The 25284-nt window shown below is 36.3% G+C and overlaps 1 protein-coding gene across 16 annotated transcripts in view; it reads right to left on the bottom strand.

Annotated features, from left to right (window-relative positions):
• The window catches only part of ERC1 (ELKS/RAB6-interacting/CAST family member 1), a 140114-nt gene that overhangs the window by 85184 nt on the left and 29646 nt on the right, over positions 1 to 25284 (bottom strand). For 7 of the 16 annotated variants that reach the window (XM_039356299.1, XM_039356915.1, XM_039356134.1 and 4 more), the window contains 8 exons: positions 24380 to 24472; positions 22117 to 22284; positions 16635 to 16802; positions 14982 to 15119; positions 13658 to 13798; positions 11705 to 11845; positions 10334 to 10527; positions 6858 to 6869 (listed from right to left, as the gene is read on the bottom strand). In XM_039356299.1, the coding sequence (XP_039212233.1) occupies positions 6858 to 6869; positions 10334 to 10527; positions 11705 to 11845; positions 13658 to 13798; positions 14982 to 15119; positions 16635 to 16802; positions 22117 to 22284; positions 24380 to 24472 (1055 nt within the window). The remainder of the gene's footprint in view (positions 1 to 6857; positions 6870 to 10333; positions 10528 to 11704; positions 11846 to 13657; positions 13799 to 14981; positions 15120 to 16634; positions 16803 to 22116; positions 22285 to 24379; positions 24473 to 25284) is intronic. The other 9 variants (XM_039356740.1, XM_039357161.1, XM_039357329.1 and 6 more) reach the window with 5 other exon arrangements.

Genomic DNA, 25284 nt, shown 5'->3' with positions numbered 1-25284 from the left:
TCCATGGGGTTTTCATGGCAAAGATACTGGAGTGGTTTGCCATTTCCTTCTCCAGTGGATCACATTTTGTCAGAACTCTCTGCTATGACTTGTCCGTCTTGGGTGGCCCTGCACGGCATAGCTTATAGCTTCATTGAGTTACACAAGCCCCTTCGCCACAACAAGGCAGTAATCCATAAAGGGTAGTAATGCATAAAAGGCAGTAATCCATAAAGGGTAAACTCAAATACTTTGGCCACCTGATGAGAAGGAAGAACTCACTGGAGAAGGGCCTAATGCTGGGAAAGATTGAGGGCAATAGAAGAACGGGATGACAGAGAATGAGATGGCTGGATGGAGTCACTGAAGCAGTAGGCGTGAGCTTCAATGGACTCCAGAAGATGGTAGAAGACAGGAAGACCTGGAGGAACGTTGTCCATGGGGTCGCGATGGGTCGGACACGGACTTCGCAATTAACAACAACAAGATGGTTCTAGAATGAACAAGTTCTTTCTTCCTTCATTTTGTTTCATTAACATAAACACATTTTTTAAAAATACCACGAAACACTATTCTTTTATCTACCCCCTCCCCAAGGTGCCAAAAAAGTCATAAAGGGGGCTCCAACAGAAGCAAGAGGTGGTGGCATATCTCTCTCTTCTTGGGCAGAACATCTTTGGGTTTTGGTGAAAGTCAGAAAGAAGTCTCAGTAAAAGAAGATGGCAAGAAACATCAGGACAAGCTAGAACTTTAGAAGACCAACAGAAAGAAACAGAGAGGCAGCCCATTATGGAGGTAAACAAAAATAGAAAAACAAAGCCTGGGAAAGCTGAATTTTTCACTAAGTTTAAACCTTTCAGCGGGCAGAGTTACAAAAACAATCTATGAGGAACCAGCAGTATAACAGCATGTGGCAATGATCTAAGAAGACAGGAGAGTGAGAGAGCCACAGACTAGACAACTAGCATGTAAGAGATGTCTCAGCCCACAGAAAGGGGGAATGGCCTGGTTTTAGAAGGGAGACTCCCTAATTTTCTGGAGAATAAATAAAAAAAAATAAAGGAAAGGAGAAATATTTTCAGTCTTGCAAGACGTAGCCTAAAAATAGAGTTAATATTTCTAGTTGTGCTTTTTTGTCTGGCTCAGCATACTAAAAAGCAGAAACATCGCCCTGCCAACAAAAGTGCTTATGGTCAAGGCCATGGTTTTTCCAGTTGCAATGTATGGATGTGAAAGCTGGACCATAAGAAAGACTGCAAGGCGTTCATACCGGTCAGTCCTAGAAGAGATCAACCCCGACTGCTCCTTAGAAGGCCAGATCCTGAAGTTGAAACTCAAATACTTTGGCCACCTAATGAGAAGGAAGGACTCACTGAAGAAGGGCCTAATGCTGGGAAAGATTGAAGGCAATAGAAGAAGGGGACGACAGAGAATGAGATGGCTGGATGGAGTCACTGAAGCAGTAGGTATGAACTTAAATGGACTCCACAAGATGGTAGAGGACAGGAAGACGTGGAGAAATGTTGTCCATGGGGTCGTGATGGGTCAGACATGACTTCGCAATTAACAATAACAACAAATAATAAGCACACAATCTGTTGGGAGAAGATGCAGGGGGAAAAGATGGGGAGGTTGGGTGGTAAGAATGGCTGACAGGAGCCTACCAACATCTAAAGCAGGCCTGCACAACAAGCAGCACCGTCAAGAAGCCTGTGAAGCTGGCTGGCATTTTTAAATGGCCAATTCACTTCCCATCAAAAGACAGGCTGCTGAGTAGCTCCAAGCCTCACTGCCAACAACTGCAGCACTGCAACCCCTCTGCTAGCTGCCAAACAGTCAATCAGTTTACCAGGTATTCCTTGGTGGCCTGCAAAGATTTTTAAGTCATCCATGTGGCTCCTTCTCTGCTACTAATTGCACAGGTTTGATCTAAAGAGACAACCCCCACTTTTGCAGAGAGTTGTGTAACTGCTTACTTCGCGCATAGCTTACTGTGTTTTCATATTTAAAGTTCAAAATGGGAACAAAATATACCTCAAGCACTTTGTAAATAAGTGAATAAGATAAAAACAAACAAACACCAAGCCAGATGATAAGGAAGTAGGAATTAAATAGACACAGGAATAGGATAGATAAAGGCTTCATTTTTGTTAAGAACAAAGCAATATAAAGACATCCCTGCAAGAGTGAAACAGAATTCTGCTCAATTGTCTCTACATCAAAAAATGAACCTATGACAATATCTGCTTTGTAATATTGTTAAAATGTTAAAATCCATTTCCCATTTCTTTTCAGCTATCCCCAAGATAAAGTTTAAATGTTAAAAAGCTACCATGCTTTGGACAAATATTAACGTGGCACTATTAAGGTGAAAACCTACGAGTCGAACAGGAGTTCTCTTTCTCAGCTTTTGCCACAAGTCCTTGTCATTTTCTTACCCTGCTACTATTCCTTTTTCCATTGCATTTATAAGACATGGTATCCAATGCCAATAAAAACAATGTTCCTTTAAAAGTCACAAAACTATAACTAGACTGTTGTATGTGTGCCAGGAAGAAGTCCCAAATGGGTTTTTAGAGAAGATTGGGTGGATTTTATTTCCGGAAACCAGGAAACTCAAATCTTAAAAACAAATTTCATATACAGGTAACGATACAGGAAAGAAAAGGGAAGTAGAACTGAAAATGGTCAGAGAGGGATAGAAGACAATTTTTCATTTTAATCCTTAAAAAGGATTGTAAAAAAATTCAAAGGTACAAACATCTAGAAGCATTTTCATTTCTATAATTCAATTCTTAGAATTTCGTATGTGAAGGGAGTCACTGAACTATATTAATATTACAGTATTAGAAGACAAAAAGATTGTAAATCTTTTAGAACTGTCTATAATTCTGCATGATGCAAATGAGATCCAGATTTACAAGGTTTAAAATCTATACTTTTGGATGTAAAACTCTTAATTTTGACTGTTTACCAAAGTAAATTGAATAACTGTTTACACCTACTTTTTTCTTACATTGAGGTTTTTCCTTGAACAGTTATTTTAGGAATGTGGTTACTTTAAAAATATTATATGTATTTTATTTATTTATTAAGATTTATATAGCAAAGCTACAAAAGCTAGTTCTGATTTTAGCAATCCAAGAATGAAACCTACTTTGAACCCCAAATGTTAGTGGTTTCAATAAAATGCTACTGAAGACAAAATATAATTATAATCAATTGTTCAGCAATAATGATACAATTAAGGGGTATTATAAGAAGCATCAAGCAGTACGAGAATTAGAATATAGCTAATGAGATTCTATTTCCTTCAATACCAGGAAAAATAGTATATTTAATAGAAGAAAGAAATCTCTCATGTCCCAATACTTTAGCACTCAATTATTCTCTTTATAATTAGAGGATCATCTAGAGAACCATTTAGCAAGACAGCTCAAAGATGTCAATTTTAGAATCTATATGAACATATGCACTATGATCTTGATCCCTGCCCTATTAGCAACAGGAATACTTCTAGGAACCTAGAGGCCAAGACTCTGAACTATAATGCTTTCTAAAGCCTATAAATATAACACCTGCACAGAACTTGGCTTTGCCGTAAAATCTAAGCAGTGTTCATATGCAGATATGTCCTATCTTTAAAGCAATCTTAGTTCAGATGTGGTGACCTACAGAATGTAAGCATATTAGTTGGTAGAAGAAAAGAAACTAACCAGGATTCCCTCAGAAGCAATGAAGAGGGAAGAACCCAGAGTTGAATCCTTATTCCCCGATAGGGTGTGGGAAATGTGACATATAGAAAATCCTTCAGTCTAGTAGGGAGCCCAAGTCCATCTGATCAGGAAGATATGACTATCTCACTGGGAAAGAGGCTAGGAATGTATGACAGAACCCATGAGATGGCTATGCTGATGTTGGCTTTTGATGTCTTGTTTTGCTGTTGATTATGTATTTGTTGTTACGTTGTTTAACAAATCGTTGTTAGTTACCCAGAGTCAAGGTATAGGGTTTCCTGCCTGAGCAGGGGATTGGACTAGATGACCTCCAAGGTCTCTTCCAACATCATCATCATCATCATCACAATGTGATGGGAAGCCATATAAACCAAAATCAATCAATCAGTCAAGGAAATAAGCAAGCAAAGCATAGGGGATTCAATATAAAAATTAAAGGAGCAAAATAGTTTATTTAAGAAATTCCTCCCTGTTATTTAAAGCTTTCCATGTATTCAAACTTAAAACAGGAAATTAATGAACGCTAGATTTACAATGCAGATATATAGGGACAAGTTGTATGGAAAAGAACATGTGCCAGACAATCTCTAATACTTTCTTCTTCTGAAATTCTACACGTGTACAAGCAAACACATACAGGTAGTCCTCAACTTATGCCCAGTTTCTTAGTGATCATTCAAAGTTTTGACAGATCGTTCAAAAGCTATTTATGACCCAGTTTCATAGCTACCGCCACTACAGCACCCCCCCAAGTCATTCGCCTTTATGCAGAGACGTTGCAGCGGCTCTTCTGCCTATTTTCCCTACCTGTCAGGAAGCTGAATGCTAGTAGCTTCTACAGCCAGCTTGGGTGCTAAATGGGAAATAGGGTGCCTCAGGGAGTGGGAGAGAGGCCTTAGAAGGCATGGGGCAAGCAGGCCTGGGCCTGTGTTAGGCCTCCTCTACTCCTGAGACATCCAATGCTCCACTTGACAACTCAGATGGTTGCTTAACATTCACATTGGGGAGAGCAGGGGTGGGAATCACTGAGCGACATAATAAGTGAGAATCTCGCTTAACAACCTTCATGACTTATGACCATAATGGGCAGGCTCCATTATGGTTGTAACTAAAGAATTATCTGTATGCACATAAGTATTATAGTAAATAAATGTATTAATATCAGACCATTCCTGATTCTATGATTCATTTATTTTTACAGTAGCATATTTATCCAGCCAGGAAGGTGAAAATTTATAAATTTATAATACTTTTATACATTTAATTTACTTTTAAAAGTTATTTATTTGATGTTTTCAAAATAATTACACATAAATAATTAGCTGAACTCTTCCTTCCAGAGATAAGAGTATAATTTTTTTTAAAAAAATTGCAGAATCTTTACAATATGTACTACGCACCAAACAATTTCCTAAGCAACTACATTTCAGTGCAAACTTCTGGCACATGCCTTTAAACCAGTGGTTCTCAACCTTTCTAATGCCGCGACCCCATAATATAGTTCCCCATGTTGTGGTGACCCCCAACCACTTTAACATCACCGGGTGCCAGGGGCATGGCCAAAGAAAATGGGGAAAAAATGGCGGACAGCCTTGTTTGGCGACCCCCGTGAAATGGTCGTTCGACCCCAAATGGGGTCCTGACCCACAGGTTGAGAACCACTGCTTTAAACAAATATATGTTCAATATTGTTCACATTTAGCTATGAAATGTGTTTAGGTCTCTTTCCTGCTGACTTCTTATCCAGTCAGAAATTAAGAAAATTAAGATGCTGTTTTGCTTGGATTAAAAAATTCTCCTTTGAGGTCTTTTGCTTTAAAGTATTTTAGATTTGACTTGAAACAAATCTACCTAGCAGAAACCTGGGATTTGCCAGCCCTATTTCATCATCTTCCATATGGCATTAATAAAGCTATATGCTAAATGTTTGAAAGTTCTATGGTACACACAGGCTATGAATTACCACAACAGTGTTTTTAAATTTCCCCCCACTACATGTGATAAAAACAGAGAGTTTTACTGTTAGTTTTCCCAAGTTTATTCTCCCCTATAGATGATTAAGTGGACTTAATACAAAGAGGGAGGGTGATCGATAGCTCAACACAGACTTTTATTGTAAGTCTGCTTATACAAATATTTTTAGAATTTTAATAATATCCTTTCAATCATTCTTGAAACCTGCAAAGAGGAAAATGTGACTGGCATCATATTCAGTAGTCTATATTCTTGAGGGTCATTTTTCAAACATCTATCATTACATCAATGTGCTTTCTTTTTAAAAGGATGCTCAGCTGGTTAATTGAACAATTATGATTAACAGCATAAAAGTGTTTCTCTTCTTGTATCCCATGCTTTTTCAAACATTTATTACACTGAGGTATTACATTTATAGGGCCATTAACTAACATTCCTCTCATATACAGGATCACACCAAATATTTTAGCAAATAAAAATGATGAACATTTTTTGAGGTAAACCAAATAAATTTTTCAAAGACCTGATACCATGTATAATACATAACAAACTGTGATGAGGGTGGGATTGTTACAAAGTTTGCAGTACGATGGAGCTTTTGAAATGATAAATGAAGTTATACAAACACCGAACCACAAGCTAATAATAAACAATTAAAATAAACAATCAAACTAAATATTAGTTTAAGTTTGGCAAATGGTTTTGTTATTGGCCTCTCTTCTCCGTGATCAGAAAGGAAGATAAATGAATAAGAGAGAGATGAAAACTGCACAGAAAAAAATCCCAAAGATGCTTTTCCATGAGGCTTTCTTGTTTTCCTTTGAAGATGTTTTGCTTCTCATCCAAGAAGCTTCTTCAACTGTTGCTTCATGGAAAAGCATCTTTGGGATAACTATGACCTGGATGACTGAGAATCTCCATAGACACACACAGGAAAAAATATGTCAGTGAAATGATGAAGGAAAAAGCTTATCCACCCTTTCCTACTTATCACACTAGTAAGAACACTGCCAATAACTGAATAAAGCACATTTTTTATCTGTTGTGCAGAAAATCATCAGTTTAAGATTTTTAATTTCTTTTTTTTATAGGAAAAAGGAGCTGCTTTGCTTCATCACAAATTTCAGATGTCACAGTCTAATAAAATATTCAAATTAACATACTGACCTTGAAGTGAGGCTGAAGCAAGCAGCAAGTCCAAGGTAAGGAATGAGAAACAGAAAGTTAGAGAAAGATTTAATGAGAAACACACTCCAAACTTGGCACATCAAGAGCGACAGAAAAGCAGCACAGTGTCAGAAAGCAGAGCCAGAAAGCAAAGTAAGACATTTTCAGTCAAATCTCAATATTTGATAATGTTTCTGCCATCTAATTAGATATGTTTTCATACATAACATACGATTCCAAGATTCACTTTTGGTGAGATGGGCAGCATATAATTTAATAATAGTAATAATAATTTAAAAAAAACTATTTCAGGGCTCACCCTCCAAAAATGATACTGAAAGAATACTCAGTGCACTGTGTGGATCACAATGGAAAGCTAAGATTCAGGACATGTTCTTATCTTAGATGGCGGGCAAGTTAAAATCCTGACAATACTAAGTTCCTTTTGGCTGTTCCTCAATCAAATCTAACATTTATTTAAAAAAAAATCTCAAAGAGGAAGCCAAATTTAATAAGAGGACAGAGATTAGGTGAAACTGAGGTTTCATATGTTGCTCATAAAGCAACATATGTGTGAACAATCTTAAGTAATATATGAATATTAGATTTCATTAGAAATACTGTATTTCATATTATTCTCAAGTTACCTATTAAAGTCCAACTCAGAGATGCAGAGGTGAGGTGCAATAGGAAAAAAAACAATAATAGTCATACTCTGTCCTCTTATTTAGTATTAACAATTCAGTGTTGACAATAGTTTCTAATATATATGTTAGTAATATAAAGTTATTTAAAAAGTTTATACAACCTGAATTGATACAATGGATTTTGTTTATCAAAGGTGATACTCTAGAGCAGGGGTGTCAAACCGGACACGTCACGTGGAAGCAGCGCCCTCCCCATTGCCGGCAATGGCAAAACAGTCCCGATACATCACGAGACGTCATGCGACATCGCGAGATTGACATGTCTGCTCTAGAGCCCTAAAAGTACACTTCTGAAGAATAGCACTTTTTATCTGGACAATAACAGAAATATCCTCTTTATTTGTGGTAATACAGAAGAAGAATAAGTATCTCTGATTGACACAAATATTGGATATTTCAGGGAGGAACGTTTAAAAAGATTTTGTATTAATGCCAACTGAACTGTTGGCAACAAAACAATTTTGTTTGTTAAAGAGAAATTCAGTAAAAACTAACATATATATACACACACACACACATTCCAAAGTACTGTATTATATATAACTCTGAACTTTTCATAACGTATAAGGGAGTTTCAGATTCTGAGTTATCACAATCCCTTAAATGATCATAACTGGAGGTTTTTAAGAAGAAGCTAGACAATCACTTGTCTGAAATGGTATAGGTTCTTCTGCTCGAGCAGGGGACTGGACTAGAAGACCTCCAAGGCCCCCTCCAGCCCTATTCTATTCTATTCTATTCTATTCTATTCTATTCTATTCTATTCTATTCTATTCTATTCTATTCTACTCTACTCTACTCTACTCTATTTACTCTACTCTATACCCCATTCTCATTTCCAGTGCCTTATTTACTTTTATTTATATTTGTTCTTATAGTTAAAAAAAACCCACCTTTGATTCATACAAAAATCCCTTGAGTCATACAAAGAGGATGCTGCAAATGCTCTATGCTTCACTATGCTCTTACAACAGTTTCCTCAATTTTGTACTTATTTGCACATGGATTCAAAATTAATGAAGAGATAGTATTGGGAATTTTATTCACAGCAATATTACGAATTTACAGCAATATTACAAATGAATAAGGGGTGAGATTAAAAAAATATAAATCATTCTGATTCTGAAGACCTTGTAATTCCATGCCACTAGTTTGACTATTGTAAAAATTGCATTATTAAGATCCAATAAACATACACAAAATAATTACTCAACAAACCCCAAGAAAAACTGTAGCCAATTAGTATAAAACATATCACCGAAAAGAAACAATTAGCCTTGAATTCCGTTTCCTACAAACTTCCATAAACCCTTCTTTACAGGCTGTGATTACAGGGACAGACCCTTGGTAGAAGATGGACCATATGAAATATGCTTATTGAGAAAAAGCATTGCCAAAGGAACAATACAATAAATCAACTCGGAAGAAGGAGAAAAAAGAAAACGCAACACAAATATTAATGAAAAATGTTTGTGGAAAAACAGAAAGCAAGTTGAGAGCAAGAAGGTTTTATTTTATTTTATAGTTTTTCTGTTTCAGTAAAACATGCTGAGAAATAAATAATAAAGTAAAATTTTTAAAGGTTGACAGTAAACAGATATATCAGAGCATACTCTTCTATATCTACTAGTTGACTGCTGCATTGATTTTCCATTATTTGAGGGGAACAACAACTGGAAAACTCTTTTTTTCTTCTCATTTATGACGTACCTTCTAGGATAACAGGTGACAAGAAATGCCTCTGCATCTTAAAACTATCTTTGACCATAAATAGGATAAGTACCATCCAAAGACAAAACTGAGCTGGTAATCCAATCCTGAGAATTTACTGTGGTCAGTTATTAGTGCGTTCTTAATAAAATGCTTACTTTGTATTTCCCCATCAATCTCAACGTGGAAAATTACACTGAGAATTGGCAATGCTAAATATACAGCTTTTCCCCATAATATACTTGCCTTCAAGTTATATTGGTCTAGGGCTAGGGTAGATTTCTGAATCAATCTGTTGACCCATTGAAATATTATATCAAAATGAAAGAATACAGAACATAAGAAATAGCGATTCTATGAAGCTATTTCATTTCGAGGATTAAGTGAAAATTTCCTTAAGAAGTTACTTCAATCTATATAATTTTACTGGCTTGTGGCGGCATGCATTTATTTATAGGATTTATATCCTGCTTTTCTGCCCAGATAGTACAGAAGATATCAACAATTAAAACAATAAAGCAATCAGTTAAAATCCTATAAATGTGGTTAAATCACTACTAAAGTGGCTTAAACATAAAAATCTTGGCTGAAGAGGGAGGTCCTAAAAAGCCAGAGGTTGAGTGCAGCTCTCTGTGCATTTTATAGCTTGGACACAGTATAGGAAAAGGCCAACCGGCAAACTAAGTATATAAAGCACCTATGCCACTAACCATAAAGTCCAGAAAGATTCATACTGAGATAGGGGGTTCCTTAGATAGTCAAGTTCTAAAACCAACACCTTAAACTGTGCCTAGAAGTAAAATATATCACCAAATCCATATTAAGTAAATTAAGGAAGTCTCTAGTAAAAAAAAGATGAATTTTATTTCATAAAATAAATACTTCACAAGACACTATCCCAAAATTTCAATTTATCTTTTGGAATAGTCAAAAAATGGCAGACCTCTCAATTATTAAGAAACATTGTTTTAAGCACGCACCCACCCATAGCTTTTTAAAAAAAGCTTAGTAAATATGAAATTTGTCTTTCCTTCCCCCATACTCTCACACCTGTCTCACCTTTCCAGTTCAGCTATCCTCTTATCTTTATCATTCTTCTCATTTTCCATCTCTTTTAGGATTTCCAGCAGGCGATCAACTTCAGCTTGAGCCTTGGTAGACTCTTCTCGATATTGGGCCGCCTCTTTTTCGAACTGTTGAAATCTATCATTCATCTCTGGATTGGCCCTGGCCTCAATGGTTGCTTCGTAAGCCTTTTGGGAAAAAACATTCCAAAAGTTATTTTGCACATCCAGGCTACAAAATATTCTATTCTGAAAGGGGAAAAAAAAAAGAATGTAAGGAGAGTCATTGCATTCAAAATGAAGCCCAGTTCTTCTTACGGTATAAAGATAGATTAGCAATAGTGGTAAATATCTGTAGCTCAGGTGTAGGTTGAGGGTGAAGGTTCATTCTCCAAGCTTGTGGGTTGGTTTCTGAACGTTTCATTACCAGGCTAGGTAACATCTTCAGCGGAGTTTAGGGAATGTCAGTGTTCTTCTGTTTTTAAGGGCTTCGTGTGGTCAGTAGGTCTTCTGATGGTGAGGTCATGTCAGGTGAGGGTCCCATCAGGTCAAGGTCTTGTGAGGGGTCAAGTGTGAGTCACCAGTGAGAATCTTGTAATGGGGAGGTTACATCAGGTAAGGGTCATTGGGAGGTGAAGTGCTGGTTGGGGGGCGGCTTGCATGGGTTGGTTGAGGGTTGGTGCGGTTTCTGATTGGCTGTGCAGTTGATTTGGATTGTGAGGGGTTTGTAGGCTGGTTATAGGTCTGTTGATGGAATTGCTTGTGGAGTGCCGGGCTTCGATAAACTCACAAGCATGGCGAGTGGTAGAGTGGCCTATGATTTTTGCGTTACTGCAATTGAACTGGTGCTGTTTGGTGTGGGTAGAGATTAGGTTTTTGGGATCAAGGCGTTTGACTGCCATCCAGTGTTCGTGGATCCTGGTTTTTAATGACATCAATTAAACCTTTTGAATACTTATGCTACAAAGAAGCAGATCATCTGATTTTAAATATCATATGAAAATGGGCAGGAACCTCTTCCCAAACAGAAGTGCAATAATGATTTTACATCTTATTCTGCATAGCATTGAACTTATGATACAATGAAACAAGGTTACAGTCATAATTAAAATTTCATTTATGAGAGGAGAGATGGGAAAAGGGAGGATCAAGGAAATATATTATCAATTAATATAATTGTGGAAATATAAAAATTAATTATTATTGACTGTTAATTAACTATTATTGATTGTAAAAAAAAACATGAAACAAGACAACATGCTGTACACCAGGCACTAAGGCTGTTATAATAAAAAATCAATAAAACTTTTACCAAAAAAATAAAAATAAAATTTCATTTATGAGGAAACAGGTATATAATGTTTACCTTTTTCAGCTGAGAGTCAAATTTCAGGCATTCTTCCTTCTTTTGCTCCAAAGCAATTTCTAATGTTTTCAATCTAGAGTCTTTTTTCAGTCCTGCTGATGCTAATGATGAGGCGTGTTCCTTCAAATCCAGGAGTGTAGTCTACAAGACAATAAATGCATGGACAGATATTGCTCTCGTTCTCTAATATTTATTGTGATTTTTCATAGGCTCTCCACTCCACTCTGTATACTATGCTATTTTTAGAGTCAAAATTGAAGTGTTTTTAATTACAAGTTAGTTACTAATGTTTAAAATTCATTTAAAGGGTATATGTTTTAAAAATAGCTATCATACTATTTTCAGTATGGTAGCTGTCTATTTGTTTAAAAAGCAATAGGAGTTTGGGAGGAACTTTCAGGACTAATAAAAATATTAAATGCATTTAAGCTTTGATTTGCTGTAAATTCAAAAAATAATCTGAGAAATTGTTCCTTTTTGCAACATAAAGAATGTGTAAGGGTGTATTCAGAACAACAAGCCTCTTTCCAAAACAGTCTAAATAGATTATTTTCCTGTGAAGCACATATAGAAGCAATTCAACCATTTCAACAGAATAAAAATATGTTTCATGTATTCTGTCTATAGAAAACCATGGGATTTGGACTAAGTCTTTCCCTTCTTAATTTTTCCAAGATTCCCAGATATCAGTGTCTGTCATCCATTCTGCAGAGAAAATTCACCAAGATAATTGTTTTTATTTTAAAAATTCCAATAGGAAACCACTGCAAGCAATAGCAAAAAGCTGAAGCCCAGCAAGAAAACAATTGGCCTGATTTTTGTTCTGCTTTGGGTTTTGTGGGTTGGAAAAAAAAAAGTGTGGCTGCTGCACTTTTTCATGCTTATCATTAATGTTAAATAAGGAAAAGACAAAACAAACCTATGCCTCAAGCTTTTACATCCATCCACTTGCAGACTCATTAGCAACAGTGCACACATAGTCCAAAATTCAACAGAGCAACTTAAACTATACTAACTCAGTATTGTAATAATAGTGGCCCTTGCATTTACTTGCAACTCAGGAGCTTTTGTAATAATTCAGTTGTGAAGCCCTGATTGTCTCTAACAATACTGCAAGATACACAATGGCTCTTTAGGCCTAAGCCATAGATTTAAATAACTGTTGTTTGATATAGCTTATGGATGATCACAGCTACTATGTTAGCTTAGTTGGACTTTCTTTTTTTAAAAAAATATCAGATCATAAGGCACAAGTAACCCACACTGGAAGTGCTCCCATGTAAATACTGAAAATACCACTTGAAGAACCGGTCCAAGTACCGAAGAAAACAGCATGACTTGTTTGGAACTCAAAACAACTTTTAGAATATGCACATTTCATTCTGAGCGTGTAACAACTGAAATATTTCAAACTCCCAATGTTTTGCACACCCCTACGTTTGATACAAGCTTATGCAAATGATGTAATTGCTGACTTAACTTAGTTGTCAGCTCAGAATCAGACAAACTGATTCTAAAGTTTTTCTAAGCAAGAAAACTTAATTAGTTTTCAAACTCCATAGACTGAAGGAACGGCTCTGCCCTTTGATTTATTTCCCCCCCCACGCAATAAGATCGACTTTGGAAAGCCTAGTGCAGGTACCCTCCCACTGAGCAGGTGGCTGTTTCAATAGGTGGCTATTTCAAAGTCTCTTTCAATGGCATTCCAAGGAGTCTGGAATACCTTTCTCAGCACAGTATATTTTGTGCTTTTCTTTATTCTTTTTCAGAGCCCTGTATTTTTATCCTCCCTCTTGTCCATTTTTTCAATCGACTTTAGACTGCATCTGAAATATCTAAATTCAGGGTTGAACCATTATCTTTAACCAATATCAATCAGTACATAAATAAACTATTCTAAGCCCATTTTAATGTTGCAGTTCCGAAATGTATATTTGCATCTCTGAGATTAACCTCCTTTTCTGAAAGATCTGCTTGCAAGACGCTGACTTTCTCTTTAAGGTCTTTCATATCTTTTTTATAGTTGTCAATCTCCTCTTGTTTTTCTCGCTCATCTCTGTCACGCTGCTCCTTGAGACGCTCAATAGTGCGCTCCTGGCAAAAATAGAATATTATTGTCAAAGAAACACCACCTTTTAATGGACTTTAATAAACATGACTGATTCCAAAGAGTTCCCATCTCATTCAGAATACAAGCCCCAGTAAATTCAATGTATTGGATTTTAAAGGATATGAACAAATGTGATTTTAAAGAAATTCTTGTAATAATTTTATTTTGAAACCATTAAATGGTCAACATTTGAAATAAATGAATTTATTAAATAACTTGCAAAGATTTTTATTTCCAGAAACTAAGAATTGGGACAGCAGATTCACTGTTTCTAAAAAGGCATTACTAACATTAACAAAAATACTATAAATTGCTAAAAAAAAAAAAAAGAGCTTAACAGTGGAGGCATCTGGCTTTATATGAGAAACATTAAAACAAGCAAATTATGGAAAGATAACAGTTCTGATTTTTAAAAAATGGAAAAACCTCACTGATTACTTTGAAATGGCCATTTACAAATTTATAAATTGACTTTAGAGTGACTGTAACCACACTGTCAATATCTGCAATTCTTTTTCCAAGGCAAAAGGCCTTGGAAAGGGAAAGCAAAAGAGATTAGAATTCAATCCATAGGTGACTGAGCCTTAATATACAATACTTGCCCTTTCTCTACAGAAAAATCTATATACTGCTAAAACTTTCATGTCTGTTAATCTTTGACTGGCAAAATGGTTCAAGTCAGGGTAAAACCTTTTGAACCAAGGCACTTCGAACGAGCTAACTTAGAGAAAGTGTCCAATATCTGGGACCCATGATTCCAGTGGAATTGAAATTTGGCAAATTTTATAAAACATTTATGACATAAAATGATCATAAATCATTTTCAACAAACTGCCATAAACATTTTCTGTGGTCAACATGGACACCTTGCAAAGGCATGTACATCTCTGAATGCTTCCCTGAATTTTTAAGGACTTTTCTGGTGAATGCAATACATTAAAAACTGCCATGGTTGGTGATATTGAAGAATCTGGTAAAGAAATATCTCTATTTTTTGTCATTACCAGGATTAATAACTTTGTATTATGGTATGCACTTATATTTTTCTTTATTTCAAGCAATAAAATAAATGAAAGAGGACAGAGAGAGAATTACTTCTCAAACAGATGTCTACAGTGATGAAGGCACAATCTTTAAATAATGTTAACTCCTTTCGGCCAGACTTACCTTTTCTGCAAGTGCTTCCTCTAGCGTGGTCAAGGCTGTATCGGTGTTGGTGGTATCCGCTTGCAAGGATTTTACTCTTTCTTTCAAACTGCTCATTTGTTTCTCTTTGTCTCTTAGTTGCTCCTGAAGATTTTCAATCTTAAGGGAAGGACACAGACTATAAAACTGAGGGGCCACCGTTAGGGATCACAGTTATCAGGATCTGATAATCCTAATTGCTATTCTCTATTAGAGAGCAGCAGAGAAAGATGTCACAGCTAGTATTCTCTTAGGCTGTTATTTTTATTACGATCCTGCAATTCAGCCACAATGCCTACGCTGCAAAAACCCAGACTACTGCTAGATACAGAAAGTTCTCTATGTTGATAACTGATGGTCATCCAGTTTTTTGAAGTTCAGACTTGTGCAGAATCGCGAGACGGGGGAATAGCACTTTCTGCTTCACTCTGCATAGAGAAACTCTGGTATCAGAAATATGGCTTTCAGCAAAGGGTTACAGTTAGCTAAACAGTAGCTAAAGAAGAAGACCAAGGCATGTATCTTTAATCAGTTGGTGGCCTATAATAGAAACATAGTCAATGAAAGTAAATATGAAGGGTCTTTATAGGCATATAGAGAAAGTCTAATCTTAGAATCTATAGCAGCCAGTAAGTGGGAATCTCTACTATTTTAACACATGTTCCCAAACTGACTTTAATTGAAACATCAATTCTATTTTCCAAGTCAATGATTTATTACAAAGTCCAGAAATCTGTTAGACAAATCCACAGGGGAAATTCTTCAGAGAATGGCATTTATCATAACTGCATGTGAGAAATGTCTAATCAGCTATTACTGTCCTATTTAATTTCTTGTGGATAGAAAATAAAAAAAAAACAGGAAAAAAGTATGCGCACTGATAGAGGATAGGACAGGGAACCTCAAATTACTCTATTATAGTACAAATACAAAAACATCACACAAACTGCTGGAACAATGTATGTATGTATGTATGTATGTTTCCAGTTTTGTGGACAGGCGTGGGGGGGGAGAGGGGATGATTCCACGTGAGCAGCCAGCAAGTGTGGGCACGCAGCTTCATTTGCATGAGCAGTATGCACATGTACCTGCTGTTCACGCAAATGGCATGCATGTGCACATGCTTGCTGCTGCTCATGCAAGTGAGGATGCGCATGCATGCTAGCCGCCCAGTTACATGGCCCAGTTTCAATCTCCTCACGGCTCACTAGTGGGGGACCTGTGTCCTAGGCTATTATTTGAAAAACCTGCATATGTAATTTGCATAATCTGCATGAAACATCATATACATTCATGCTGATTGCATAATCATTCTAGCAAGTGATGCAGAATCTGCCACTCATTTAATGAGTATTACAGTAAATACAGTTGAGGCTAATCAGATGGATATCTTATTCACATATTGATTACAATTCATGTATTGCCTAATTTAGCATAGGAATCATTGTTAATTATCATGGATTTATAAATAAGTTCATTGCCAGAGATATAAATATATAAATACGTTCATTGTTGTTAAGAGTCAAAGAAGACTCAGTCAAGAGCTTCAGAAAGCAACTTTACAACTAAGACTATTATTACATTCTGGTGAAAATAAAAGAGTTCCGTTTTTAAAACAGTATTTGGTAAGCCTACCTTTTTTTGAAGAATGTTAACCTTGCGTTCTTTCACATCAAGCATATCCTTGAGATCATGAATCTCTCCAGCTTGAGTTCCCTTCTCTTCAGCCATCTCTTGAATTTGCTTCGTCTTTTTATTCAACATTGCCTCCTTCTCTTCCAGGCGTAACCGAAGTGCATCTACCTGCATTCAGTCATAAGAAAAAAAAAATCAGTTTCTTCTCACTAAAATGCTTTTAAGCAAGTAAACACTGCTGACAAACAATTGATCAGACATGTGTACTGTATTTATCTTCTCCTCTTCCCCACTAAGAATTAGTAAACTGAGAGGGCAGATCTCTCCCTTTTGGATTTGTGCTTCTCTGTTGCTGTTCCCCACTACAGGGAAAAGGACCTATTTATTCAATCTGCCCCAGGCAACTGATGGACCCAGCTTAGAGTAGATCCTAAAGCTATGGTATATGATTCTGCTAAAGCCACAATCTTGGAATGAGCAAGCAATGATGGTCTTGAATCAGATCATGTCTAGGCGTCCCCAACTCACAGAGTTACCCACAGTGTTCTGCAGACAGACACCCAGTGATCATATTATGGCTGACCAGGTTGTGGCTGGTTGCAATTCAAGGTATTGGTTGTCATCTTTAAAGCCCTACATGGTATGGGGCCAGGTTACGTGCTCCAATGGTTTCTGCATACTCCTGATCCCCTCAGTGAGGTAATGATCCCTGGTAGGTCCTAGGAAGCAGTTCCTGGAAAAGTCTTCCCCAAGAAACATGGGCAACCCCAGTGTTACTGGATTCTCAGAAGTCATGAAGACCTAGCTCTTCTCTCAGGTACTGGCCAGGCTGCTAGTTTGGATATATCAGTGAGGATATATAGCATAGGTACTTTGTGTTTTTAACGAGAGGCCTCTTTCTTTTTTTAACTTTCGATGTTTTAAATTGCATAGATAGGCAGGCTTACAAATTTCATTAACAAATAATAAATGATGAAGAATTACTGTTAGAAAAGGATTCAAGGATGGAGAAGGTTTAAAATAGGAACTTTTCAAAAAATTATCAAATTCTTAAGAACAGGGAAAATTCTCTTATTATACTAGAAACTGAAATAAACTATATCTTTGAATGTTCTTCCTATCCAGTATGGCTCAGTAGTGAACTTTGACTACCAAATTGATGTACTCTACTATTACTGCAGTTCAGACTCCTAGACAATATAACTAAATTATTATTTCTTACAATTTCTTTTGTGTATATTAGGCAAACAGGGAAAAGGGATTTATTAGAAAGCTGTAATCAGATATACAGTTAAGTTCAAATGGTTGCTAAACAAGAAGTCATTAACCAAGGGATACCTGTCTATGTGTATGTGAGTACGTGTGTATGTGTAAAATTAAAATTCAAAATCATAGTGAGTGTCCTAAATATTTTATTTAAATATTAAATAGAAGTAGAGGTTTACTTTATGTATGCAGAAAAGACAAAACTGGAATGTTAGTAAATAATTTCACAGGAGAAAATAATAAATTTCTTGGGCACTGAATTTATATTTCTACACTGAATTGGTAAGGAGTAGGCCAAATAACTGGCACTTTAAAAAAAAAAAACCCAAAACAAACAAACAGTATTTTAAGAAAAGTATTTGGCAATATTCTTGTAAGCCAAAGTACTCACATGCAAAGTAATAAAATTAAAAATAGATGAAGCATTTTATTCCAGAATAAATGTTGATTTATATTTTGCTTTATTTACAAAAATATTCTAAATTTCTTGGCCTATTTATAAAGCCTCTTTCGCAAATTCATATTTGATACAATATCCTGTCTCCTTAGTCGCCTTTTGGAATAAACAAGTTCAAGATATTTTGCATTTCAGACCACTATTATAAAAGTCACTGCCAACTTTAGCCAACTTAAAACAAAATAGACATACCACATAAAAACATAAAATATAAATCTATAAATGCAATGGTATCCGTGGTAATTCATATCGCTGATTCATTAATTACCAAGAAATTCATTATGCAGAAACATATTGAATTTCTTGGCCACTGACAAATGTGAAATATACTGGCAGCTGTTATTAATTCATGTTCTCTGAAGATACATATTTATGTACTAAATAACAGAACCTCATACTGCTTTAAAGGCCGAAAAAAAAAAAGAGAAAGATTTTCAGACCACAAAATAAATTTGTAATACAGATTTGAGAAATGTCATCTTCATTCCTATACCATTGGAGACCAATTTTTTGGTTTTTCATTATGATGCTTCACAAAAGCTCTCTACATATAACTTTTATCATACAATTTCAAGTACAGTTTTTGTTTTCTCTTTCAGACTCTTTGTAAAAATATTCAGTAATATTTTACACAAAGACTGTCTTGCCCCTCCTCAAACTGCTAAATGGAAAGGTTATAAATTAGGTAACTGCAGATTGTTAGGCTAAACATTTAAAGAACAGTATAAATTTTGTAAATCAAATTAATGTTAAATAAAAAAGCATTTTTAGTCATAATATAAATAACATATGTAAAAATATTCTGAAATTTAGGATTTTGTCAATTTAGGATATTTCAAATTTGAGAACCAAAGCAGTGAAATGAAACAATTATTTAATTGATAAAAAAAATTCAATTTATAGCTATGAAAGTGATCATTTGGTATTTTGCAAACTGTTTCCCTATTAGGTATTTGCTATTTATTTAATTTTATTCTGATGATTCTAACAAAACACAAATTTTAATAAATAATATACTGGCGCCCTCTTATGGCTAATACATAACTTTTGTTAGTCCAAGGAAGCAATTACACACACACACACAAATATAAATATACACATAGTTATTTATGTTTATATTGAAAACTTCCCTGTTAAAAATGTAATGGAAGTTTTGTCAGATAAGAAAACACACCCATATGTATTATTTTCAATACACATGTTCTGCCACAACATATATTTAATCTATAGCACACAAATAAATGTCAAAGCAACATATTAGCCAATGGCAATACCACTGTTAGAGCAAAAGCCGCAAGAATGTTAGATTTTTCCCTTTATGATATTTATGATATTGATATTTTTAAAACAAAGAACCAAATAACCAATTCCCTCTCATTCATTTTTCAATGTCATGATTAAAGGACTTCTATAAATGAACTTTTCTCTTTTAAAGACCTGAACCCTAACATGAAATTGATAATTTTATGTGTACCGTTTGCTTATACCGGTAGTCCTAAACTTATGACTATTTATATAATGATGGTTGAGAATTACAATGGCCTCGGAAAGGATGCTTTATAGCAGTGGTTCTCAACCTGTGGGTCGGGACCCCATTTGGGGTCGAACGACCATTTCACGGGGGTCGCCAAACGCAGTCCACCATTTCCTTAGCTGTGCTACTCCCTTTTATTCTATTGGCTTTTGAAAGCCAATAGAATAGACTCTCTTGAATAGAGTCTAATTCTATTGGCTTTCAAAAGCCAATAGGAATTGTCCAGGCTGTCTCTGCCTTGCTGAGCCCGCCAAAAGTCCCATTCTGCAAACGGTGCTGCACCAGTTGAGTAGTCCTCAACTTACGACCGGTTGAGTAGTCCTTGACTTACAACTGGTTGGGGGGGGTCGCGGTATTAAAAAGGTTGAGAACCATTGCTTTATAGCCTATAACAGTGATGGCGAACCTTTTAGAGACCAAGTGTCCAAACTGCAACCCAAAACCCACTTATATATTGTCATGTACTGAGTGGGCGTGGCCCATTGGGTGGGTGTGGCCCATTGGGTGGGCGTGGCTGCTGTGGTAACGGCAGACTGAGTGGGACTAAAAAGTTCAATCAATCAATTCCAACTTTGCGAGATTTTTTTTCCCGCGAGAAGTTGAAATTGATTGATTGAACCTTATTTTTTTTTGCACACAGCGCCGGAGGCCTAAAGCGAAAAGGTTTTATAAAACCCAGCTGAAGGCCTAGGACTGGGGCAATGGCGCGTATCCCACAGAGAGGGCTCTGCATGCCACCTGTGGCATGCGTGCCATAGGTTTGCCACTACAGGCCTATAAAGTACTCCTGGCCATCGCAAAACGTTGCACCACCACCCTTCAAGTCATATGATTAGGTGCTTGGTAACCTGTTAGCACTTGCAAACAGTTGCCAAGCACCTCATGATCATGTGACTGCAAGTTCTCTGCTAGCTTCCCTAGAATATCAATGGGGAAGCTGGCAGAGAAGGTTGCAAGCTGCCTCCTGCCCAGAGGACACCCTCTCATCTTTGGGGCTGGCTGAAAGAGCTATCTCTGAAAGAGAACTTAACTCCTTTAGGGGGCACTGAAACAGAACCAAAATCCTGAAGACTTTAGCTCTGTTCCTGCAGCCCACTGAAGGAGTTTGCTTCCATGCGTGGAAGGGAGCTGAACCCCTTCAGCTTTTTTCTTGCATCTCATCAAAGGAGTTCCTTATCATGCACAGAGGGAAGCTGACTTCCTTCAGCACGCAGCTCTTTCAGCCAGCCTCTAGAGAAAAGAGGTAGATGAAATCCAAGCAGAGAGTCAGCATGGCAAGGTAAAGAGTGTGATCCTGGGAGGATTGGTGCAAGCCATGCATGAGTGTCTCTTCCCTCATGGGTTGGAAATCCTGCTTGGATTTTGATAGGGAGGATTTTCATCTCCTGAGCAGAGCCTCCCAGGATCTCCCATATCACCCAGGGAACCCCATGCTTCTTACTCTGTCTGCTTAACAACCCACACAATTGTTTAACAACCACAACCAAGAGTGCCACGATGTTAGGAAGCTAACTTTAATCAGGTTTAATTTCAGTGCAGATGTAAACAAGTTTAGCAGCTGATAAACAGAACCAGGTGTCTTATAGACTAGTTAAAGAACACAAAGTAGAGGTAGGAATGGATAATCAGTTTTAACTCTGGATGAAAATAAATTATTTTTTCTCATCGGGACCAAAATGATCACATTCGGAAAGGTAAGCTCATGGATGATACCAAATTACATATATTTCTCACTTAATGACAGTAATTGGAAATGGAATTTCCGTTTATCAAAAGCTATGAGAATTATCAATATTCAGGGATGACAGAGATCTTCTAGAGTTTGGCAATGGCTACAATTGATAAACAATGGGAGAGAATTATTGCCTTTATTTATGTTTATAGATTAACGGACACTGCTGAATAGGCCAGATTCTTTCTTATGATTATGATTTAAAGCAGGGGTGTCAAACTGCCAGTCCGCGGGCCGGACACGTCATGCGGAAGCCGCGCCCACCCCATTGCCAGCAATGGCAAAACTCTCCCGATACGTTGCGTGATGTCACGTCACGTCGCGAATTTGACATGTCTGATTTAAAGAGATATTCAAGTTTAGAACTGGGAAGTCACAAATTTTCCTTCCAACTTAAGAACTGTTAAGAAAAAAACAGAAGGAATGCATATCTCACAGCCCAATAATTTAATCAATGTGCAGAACTCCCCGGTATTAAGGATATGTTGATTACCTCTGTTTGCAGGATGGCAGCTCTCTGTTCTTTTGCTGTAAGGGATTCCTTGAGTACATCAATATGTTGCTTGCTATCAGAAAACTGGTTTGTGAGGGTTTCCAATTTTGTCTGTAAAGCCAGCAACTCTGTATCTTTCCGGGATAGTTCCTGTTTTACTTGACCAATCTATAGGGAGAGTCAAGTATGAGAATATATGTTATCAAATGGCAACAATGCACTGCAGAAAACTTTCAGAAGCATTATGGAAATTGCTTAATTCCAGTTTAGAACAACATTTCCAGCAATCTCAAGATATGGCATCAAGGAATCTGTATAAAGGAATAGTAAACCTAAAAGCATGCTTTTGTGTAATGTTAAAAGAGTTTTTGAGGAAAAGAGAATAAAGCATTCCTACAAGAAAACTCCTTGATGGGAAGACCGTAAGACTATAGTTGTAGTAAACAGCTTCTCTTATAACCATTAGCCTCACAATTGTGGAAAACTAAAATTGAAAAAGGCCCAAATGCCAAGGAAATCAGTCATAGCACAAGCTTTTTTTTAAGTATTCAAAAGTGAACAGCAGGAAAAGAAACCCTGGCTTTTAATAAGCAGAAATTGTTCAGATTTGATGAAATTGTTCAGATTTGATGAAAACTATCACTAGAATTTATTACATGTCTGCATTATTATTTCTTCACATCTTTTTTCATTTTAGCTTTATATGCTTCCTCAGACCTCAAGAGATGCAGGATAAAATATAAATGTAAAGCAGAGCAACATGCATGGGCAAACATAGTTTCAGTTCATTTCAAAGATTGTTTTCAAGGCTTGGGGATAATTAACTACTAGTTGAAGTGTAGCTAAAGTCTTATGATATGCTGGCCATATTTTAAAATCTTATGTGAAAATGGCAAAATCTTGCTAGATTTCATACAAGAACATTAAAATCTGATGAAATTTCATGCAATAAAATTGAGCAAGAAAGTCAAAATATGTCGAAAATTAGCAATCTCAATTCATTCCATCATTTTGGGTAAAATCTTTTGGGGCCAAAATATGCTTTTATATCTGTGGGTATCATATTGCTGACCCCAGCCCATGGAAGGAATTTAAATAATAAATAATAATCTTTTTATCCTTCAATATACTTCCAGCTGTTTAAAAATATATTTAGCTCTAATAGTAATACCAAGATGCCAAAAAACAGACTATTTCCTCTTCCTTTGTTATGAATACTATCTACTACTTGACCTTAAAGACAGGTGTATCTTCATTTCATTTTTGCCTTAAGATTTAATTTTTAAGATGATAAATGGTAATTTCCTATTTCCTAATATGATAATTAGACAACTAGATTTATGAGACAGGACACAAAATTCAGAAACTTTCAAAATCAACAAATCAAGTTTCTCAAACACATAAATGTTGGTATAGTGGTGAAGATGCTGGCCCAGAAACCAGGAGACTGTGAATTCTAGACCAGCCTGAGGCATGAAAGCGAGCTGGGTGACTGCTCTCTATCAGTCCAACATACCACACAGGATTGTTGTTCTGGGCCAAATAGAAAGAGGAAGGAATATTAGGTATGTTTGCTGCTTTGAGTTACGTATAAAATAATAAAGGTGGGATTTAAAAAAATCTGAAAAAATGTTTCCACCTAGAAAGGAGCACAGAATGGATTCAAGATCAAAGATTAACTCACACATTTTCAAATAGTAAAATTTCTCTTTTAAATATATATTAGAGAATTGCATTTGACTAGAACTAGAAATTGAATTTGCTGCACACAATACATCATAAAACTATGGAAGACGTCAAATGTGTCCATGCATGATATGTAAAAAGCATCATTCCAGGAAGTTAAAGCAACACAAGATACATATTTATGCCCCTAACAGTTTATTAAAACTATGCCACCTTATTAAAACAAGATTACCTGTGCTAGCTCAAATTGGAACAGGCAAACCTTGCTATTCATTTCAAAAGCTTAATACATGCATCTCAAAGATATGAATCATGCTGTGACAATTTTCTTTCATGTTCTTTCTAAGTGATAAAATTACAATTCATGCAACTGTGGTGATCTTTTAAGCTGAGCAACTAAAACTGGGTGTTCAAAGGGGCAGATTATATATTGTAATATATCAATCAGGTGTGAATAAGGACAGATGCAGAACTGTTAGTTTTCTTGCTCTTTAGAGTTGCAGAGGGTAAAGTAAGGAAATTAAGCCACCCCAGAAAGCTGGCAGAGCAGCGCTGTATAAAAAAACGTCAATCTTACGGCAGAGACCTCTGTCTGGAGATCAGTCACTTTTTTTTTCAGTTCCTCCCCTTGAACCTCTTTGGTATTTAGCTCTTCCTTCAGTTGCTCTACCTGCCATGACATTGTTATTTTTTTACATTTAGAGCAAAATATTTTCCTCTTAACCTTCTTCCATTTGAAGAGATGCAAAGAATAGGAAACATATAAGCAGCTCGTCATGATTAAATACCAGTTCCTCAAAATAACCACTTTCTCTTAAACTTATAGGCAATGATTATCATACTTTACACATTCTTGGAAGACATCATCTAGAACAGCGGTAGGCAACCTTGGCTCTTTTATGACTTGTGGACTTCAACTCCCAGAATTCCTGAGCCAGCATAAAAGAACCAAGGTTGCCTACCCCTGATCTAGAACATGCTATCAATCCTTTGGTAGTTGGGTATTCTGATAATTTTTATTCCCTTGATCTCCTCTTTATAGACTACTGTGATGCATATTACAAGATGCTGCTCTTGAAAACTGGTAACTGCAGTTGATACGAAATAAGGAAACAAGATTGCTAAAGTGCTTTTTCATTTATGTGACATGTTATTTGCTTCATCTGTACCCAGTCCATGTCTGGATTTAATGTAGAACCACCCCTTAGAATGCTTTTGGGAAGACCTATTACTTGTGCTTTTATTAAGTGATGTGAGACAGATACCTTCCAGGGAGCAGGTGATGGCACTTCAAATACAGAATTATTGAATAGTGCCTCTTCAGGGAGTCTTAGATAAATCTTTTTGGCATTAAGTTACCATATTATTCACTTATGTCTTATAAACAATAATCTTGTTAAAAAAACTTATTTGATTTGCTAGTTGGCTTCCTTTCACTATTTTCAGCTCAGTTTAGTACTTTAATCATAACCATATCAAATG

This window comes from Crotalus tigris, unplaced genomic scaffold (assembly GCF_016545835.1).
Source record: "Crotalus tigris isolate CLP2741 ecotype Arizona unplaced genomic scaffold, ASM1654583v1 scf7180000017541.2806704, whole genome shotgun sequence".
In the NCBI taxonomy this organism is placed as follows: domain Eukaryota; kingdom Metazoa; phylum Chordata; class Lepidosauria; order Squamata; family Viperidae; genus Crotalus; species Crotalus tigris.
The sequence above is the reverse complement of the archived record's forward strand: the minus strand, read 5'-3'. Positions and strand labels throughout refer to the sequence as shown.